We start from the raw sequence: 6,654 nt of genomic DNA, 5'->3' as shown, positions 1-6,654 counted from the left end.
GCTGTCTTCCAAACGTTCACTTTCTCATTCTCGTTTAGTCCCACATTCTCTCTCATTCTCGCTTGCTTCTTCGTCTTCCACCATGTTCCTTTGCAGTAAAGAGATTAAGGCTCAGCTGTTTTATCATTTACGTTTGTCTATTTTGCTCGGTCAATACCCCGATGCTTTGGAGAGTTTCTTCCGGCATATTGACGTGGTCGAGCATATTTATTGCATTGTTTCCCACATTCACTTTTGATGTACCTATTGAAATAGTGATTTCTATTCAAAATTGTCCTATATTCGTACATTTTGATACAATACTGCTCATCGTTGGTAAAAGTGGACAAGAGGAACTATAACCAGAAGCTCTCGGTTATTGAGGCTTCTAAATTCGTGCAAATAAGCTTTAAATATTTGTCTGCATATTTGAGGCTTAGTTTATCAAATATTAAAATCGAATTCAGCAATGCATTAAGGAAGCAATCCTCTATCATACAACAAATTGTTCTTGTTAGTCATTTACATGTAAGTAGGCCTTGTACCGTTTGGCGGTTAAGGACGGACATGTCTCAAAATAAGCTCGTGGCCTGTGACAAGATGCGTCTTACCACCTGTCTGCCCTAGACAACTTGTCTACGTGGAGTCCTTATGGGGCCGGTTCGAACGTTGCACCGGCTTTCGGAGCGCGTAAACGAGACGACCGCTCAACGAGCTGATAACACGTGTGTGAAAAGCAAAAACATAATGTTCGCAAAGCTCGGACGACCATTCTCGCGTCAGCCTTTCTATTAATGCTACTTTCCTGCCATTGTTTTCGCTTGCTACTGCTGAAAAATACTTTGCAGGAAAATAAAAGAAAATCTAACAAGGCACTGATCGATTGGTGACAAAAAGAAGACGTAGAAAACATCCACTTCGCTGCCAGTACATTGGACTGTATCGATCTGTTCGATCTGTTTTAGCAGGAGAATGTGGAAACTTATATGACTTATCATATGTATTGTTTATGAGTCAGTGCCACTTGAAACACAATTTTCTTTTTTTAAGTTTGATATGCCGTTGCTTCTCTATAAAAATCTTTTCTCCGAAACTCATGATGCACAATAAAATAAAGCAATGGCAAAACATTTACATCTGCTTTCATTCGATTGCCAAATTTATGAATTTTAATTATATTCTTGTTCCGATACATGACGATCAGCGGAATGCAAATGATATACCGACACTGAAATAACCATTCACCATCCCCTTCATTGACTCAAACTGTAATAGGATGCATATCACATCGCTTGCGCCGAGACGTTCGCCTGGCAAAGCAATCGGGTGAAATAAAACCGCACAGCAGCATGTAATAATTCGTCCGACAAACCTTGGGCAGACAATTACGCTCAGACGATCTGCGCGAAACTGTATGTCAGTGACCATAGCATGGTAATTTCACCCGCACTCAACCTTTCTTTCCCCGTGAAACAACTAATGGATGAGTTTTCGGATATCTGCTCAAGCAAATCGTTTCAGGATGCACATTCATGCACACGTCATCCGGTTAGAGTGTCCATTTGTGCATCTGTGTAAGTGACTAGGTAATGTTCGAACGCAATTGCGTCCACTGCAATCTCAAAAGTCTTAAAGTCCCCATCCCGGAGTAACTTCTTAACCCTAACTTCGCTGTGCTACCACTACACTCCTTTATTGTTTGTCAGCTATTGTTCCATTGAGCTGTTGGCCATGCTCTTGGGATGGATCATATATTTTTTGCTCCGTTTGGAATATCTTGCAAACGCAAGACCAGCGCGGGGGCCATAAATCATCGGACACCGTTCCGGCGGTCTGACATGACTGGTATCGTACAGCTCACCGTGTCTGGAGCCGTGTCGGTGTGATCGATATCCGGTCTCTGGATGGACGAAGATCGCAAGGCTTCAATCCGTGACAAACAGCGAAAATCGATCGTTGCTTCTATGCGTTCGCTTTATTGGGAGCAGCTTCAATGCGTACAGTGGGGACAAGACCATCTCTTTTTGCAATAAAACTGTTGCTTTAGATTTACAATATTCACCACAAAGCAGAATCTTATAATGACGTTCTCGCACCCTTGTGAACCAAGACTTTCCCATCCCGTCTTATTGAGGATGGAAGCAGCTACGACGGTGCGTTGATATTACATTAACTTCAAGGGGATAGTAGATCCATTCTGTTTTTACAATTTTTATCATTAACTTTTTGTCGTTACTGGAATACCAATTCAGATATTTATTTGTGTAACAATTTGTTCGCGACTCGAGGGTGGAGACTACGGGAACCATCTTCTATAAGTCAACCCAGATCCTGGCATACGCTGATGATATAGACATCATTGGTCTGCGGCTCTCCTATGTAGCAGAAGCCTACCAAGGGATCGAGCAGGCGGCAGAGAACCTCGGATTGCAGATAAACGAGGCAAAGACCAAACTGATGGTGGCAACATCAGCGGGCCCGCCAACAAATAATCAGAATCTACGTAGGCGTGACGTGCAGATAGGTGAACGCACTTTTGAAGTCGTCCCACAATTCACCTATCTGGGATCAAAGGTCAGCAACGACAATAGCATGGAAGCTGAGTTGCGCGCAAGGATGCTGGCTGCCAACCGGTCATTCTACAGCCTGAAAAAGCAGTTCACCTCAAAGAACCTGTCGCGACGGACGAAGCTGGGACTATATAGTACCTATATAGTACCAGTACTCACATACGCCTCTGAGACATGGACACTGTCCAAATCTGACGAAGCCCTCTTAGCCGCGTTCGAGAGGAAGATGCTCAGAAGGATACTTGGCCCCGTATGTGTGGAAGGACAATGGAGGAGCCGCTATAATGACGAGCTATACGAGATGTACGGCGACCTCACTGTCGTACAGCGTATAAAGCTCGCCAGGCTCCGGTGGGCTGGCCATGTTATACGCATGGAAACGGACGACCCAGCCCGTAAAGTCTTTTTAGGCCGTCCACAAGGACAGAGGAGGCGTGGTAGGCCCAAATTGAGGTGGCAAGATGGCGTGGAGGCGTCCGCCATTAAGGCCGGGATAACGGACTGGCAGACGAAGGCGCGAGACCGTGAGCGGTTTCGGACACTCCTGAGGCAGGCCAAGACCGCAAAGCGGTTGTAGCGCCGGATAAGTAAGTAAGTAACAATTTGTTCGCAAATTGTACATACGATACATCCACTGCACAGCGTACGTTTTTTCTCCAAGGATTTCTCGAGTGTAGAGCGTTTGAGAGTGTTCACAAAGAGCCATAAAGCAACCCATAAGCCTGCTCTCTTGGGGTGTCGGCAGAAAGCATTAAAGCTACCGGGGAGCAGTTTGTGGTGGAAACATACATCTCTTTTGATATTTGTGGATACTTTTGTGCATCATTTGTGGATGACTTCATCGTGACACCCCTCGGATAGCAAACTATGCTCACGCTTAGCTCATTGAATCCCAACAAAAGGAACAGAAAAGCAGATCTTTTGGGTTTCTGACAATAATGCCTTCAAATGAGAGAGGCAATGGTCATCTACACCTGGAAATGCTTCTCAACGTCAACGCAAAATCGGTCGTAGATCTTTGCTTTGGTGAGCATTCAGAAAATGTAATAATACATTTTATTGCTTTGCTGATTGCTCTTTTGAGCGTTTTCTAGTCTGGGGATTTGTGCATCTTTCAGGTGAATAAATACTGTTTTGCCTCGAATTAAGCACTCTTTGGCAAGCATACGGCAAAGCCGTCCTTTCTGAATAAAGAACAAGTACTCTTTGGTCACATATAATTGGTGTCGGTTTGAAACTACATTGCAAGAATGCCTCCGGTTGTGAACTTACCAGATAATGCGACAGAAAATGCTAATGCATCGGGACATCAGAGCCTACTGGAGATCACACACATGTAATGTGAAGTGAATGTAATAGCGCATGGCCCATATGTTAAATTTAAAAGCGGCTTGGCTAGGGACTGGTTATGAAGAAATTAAATAAAAACTTGATGAATGAAAGGAGTTTGAAGCTGTCTGCAATTTGCATTGAAACGATCTGTAAGCTCCCTTTGTATTGTTACGGAAATTATTGAAGCGATAGCAAATCCTGTATAGCGAAGTGGCACTGTTGTGGCGAAGGATTACTCATCGCATCATCTTCTCTACGCGAACACTTGCGTACAATGAGCGAACGATGTTTGTGATCATATAGGCACGTACCGAACGAAACTGCGCTCTGGGCAGGGCTTTCCAGCGCAAGGTATACAAAGTACATCAAATACGAGCAGAATATCATCCGAAACGGTCCCATCTCGAGCATGAGAAAATTAAATTCAATTAATAAACAAGACAGCACTCCACGGAAGGATGACATACGTATCAAAACACAGATTTTCCATGCAGATCATACACAAATTAAAACATTATTATCATTCTATTACACGATTTAACCTATCCTGTCTTTTAACGAAGCTAATGCTGAGAAACCCTGGGAAGTATCAAGAATGAGTCAGGCAAATAACTGCACACGGTTGGTCACTTACACTAAGAATACAATTACACAAACACATTGACATGTTTTGTGCATTAGAGGGCTATAAAAGCCGATCCCTCATTGCGCACGCACCCTTTCGTTGTTCAAATATTGTGAAGCTAGTAACATCTTCGTGGCGAGCGTTGTGCAAGTGTCTAAGTGCAAGTCTAAGCTAGTGGAACTTTCCCTATCGAGCGCTACAATTCTTGTTTGTCGTCCAGTGACATTATCCGTGAGCGGTTTCAAGTATTTCAGTGTGCAGAACAGCGGCTAAGCCATGGCTACCATCGCAGAGAAAAAAGCTGAGTGCGTCGGAATTGGTCGACCTGGCCCCTTGGCGACTGAGCCAGGGAATGATCTGATATCGACCGTACAGGAACGGGATGAGCAGAAGGCCGCTCAAGATCAGAGTGTCGAGGAGCTGGTTGAAGATCAGTCGAAAATCGAGAAGGCTCTAGAAGATGCAATGAGCGACATTGTGGAGCGAGGTGAAAGTGAAGACATCAGTGGAAAGCTGATAGAAGCTTTGGAGGAAATCCCGCAAGAGGCAAACAGCGTGGGCGAGGATCACGTCGAGCAAGAGACCACTCACGACGAAGCTCACGATGAAGCTCACGATGAAGCCATCGTGGAGGCCTCGGAAGATGCAGCCGAAGGCGAAGATCGCTGTGCACGTGTGGAGGTCGGTGGGCAAGAAGCTAGTGTGGTTGTTGATGAGTTTGCTAATGTTTGGTATTTTGCTTCCGTAGGTTTAAGCTGTTGAGCAGTGGAGCTGGCGATGAGCTGAGTTGGTGTGCCGATTCCTGCCAGCAGCAGCAGAGGGAGTGAAGGGAGCGAATGAACTGGATAAAGTCCTGTGTGTGTTCCAATAATAGTGGATGTAGTCTTGCAATTTTCGATACATGGATAAAAAAATGTGATGTACTTTCGGTCAAAGAAAATTATTGAATAAAATTGAAGCAAATATTTAGAAAAAAAAGCAACTTGTACTCAGTCATTCTTGCGAATCCGTCCGCCTGTTGTGTTAGCAGTAGTTTTTGTCTGTTCTCTGTTGTTGTCTGTTGTTGTACTCTTATACCGCTAGAAGGGCTAAAATCTCTTGAGTGATGAGAACATGTGTCATAAGCGATTATGTAACTTGACAAGTCATATATCGTTGAGAATATTTTCTTCCGTGGAATATTCGTGGAAATCCCGTTGGAGTTTTGTGGTGCAAAAAACGCATGCAAACATAATATTTCAAATCCTCGTGGCATAACCCCAAACATGCACTAGAGCTTAAATCTTGGAGCTTTGTATTTATCCGCTACTTTATTGACTGTGATGTTTGTTGCGTTATTTATCTACGGAGTTTATATATTAAAGGGACTTCCTTCTGCGGCCGCTCAGTCCGCTTACCGTTGAATCCGCCACTGCTATGTCAGCGACGTCATGTGAGTTAAGTATGTTTCATCTGCAGGTTACTTCCTTCCGCTTTTCTTCTTTTGCATCCAATTTACTTGCCTCGATTTGTCTGTATGTACCTTGTCGCAGCCTAGATTGCCGTCATCTTTCAGCATTTGTAATACGACATACTTTACAGTGCGTGTAGCTTAGATGATCACGATGCCAATTGAAGTTCAGGATGATGCGGCAAGCGTATCGTACTTCGGTCAGCTTCGTCTCTCTTCGTTGTGTTTGGTAAGCATTTGTCATTTCTTGCTATCGGGTGAACGCAATTGCACCCATACTCACGCTAATCGGGAATGAGTATATTATTGGCAGGCAAGCTCTCTGCTAGCTTGTTCATCAGCAAAACAGTGTCTGTGCAACTAAGCTCTCATTATCCATGGTATTTCAGCCGAAGCCGTTTCTTGATCGTTTTGTGCACTTCTGCCGGTTTCGGTAATCGGTACATTCATATTAGTCCGAGGAAGTCTAAGTAGCTTCGCGAGCCGTTTAGTCATCAGAATGGATTGAGAAGCGCTTGCGGAATGCTCGTTTCCAAACGAATAGATGATGATAAGTTGCACAGTTTGCAGGGAAACATGTTCGCTAAATAGCACATGCTGCCTATGCGTGTTGATAGAAAAGACATTCCGGTGAGGTATGGACGAGATCGACACCTTTGTAGAGATTTCCGCTGTTGCAGCATCTGGAAGATTCAAGA

At 44.1% G+C, this 6,654-nt stretch overlaps 1 protein-coding gene across 1 annotated transcript; it reads left to right on the top strand.

Moving 5' to 3' along the window:
* The first annotated feature begins 4,604 nt into the window (after positions 1 to 4,604).
* On the top strand, positions 4,605 to 5,478 carry LOC120906038. Its single transcript, XM_040317436.1, has 2 exons — positions 4,605 to 5,187; positions 5,255 to 5,478. The coding sequence occupies exons 1-2, from the start codon at positions 4,783 to 4,785 to the stop codon at positions 5,258 to 5,260; spliced, it is 411 nt and encodes a 136-aa protein (XP_040173370.1). The 5' UTR covers positions 4,605 to 4,782; the 3' UTR covers positions 5,261 to 5,478.
* The last annotated feature ends 1,176 nt before the right edge of the window (positions 5,479 to 6,654 follow it).

Source organism: Anopheles arabiensis, chromosome X, assembly GCF_016920715.1.
Source record: "Anopheles arabiensis isolate DONGOLA chromosome X, AaraD3, whole genome shotgun sequence".
Classification (NCBI taxonomy): Eukaryota; Metazoa; Arthropoda; class Insecta; order Diptera; family Culicidae; genus Anopheles; species Anopheles arabiensis.
This window is presented reverse-complemented; position numbering and strand designations above follow the sequence as displayed.

Coding starts and splice junctions, on each gene's coding strand:
- LOC120906038 (XM_040317436.1), top strand. CDS start 4,783: ATGGCTACCATCGCAGAGAAAAAAGCTGAGTGCGTCGGAATTGGTCGA.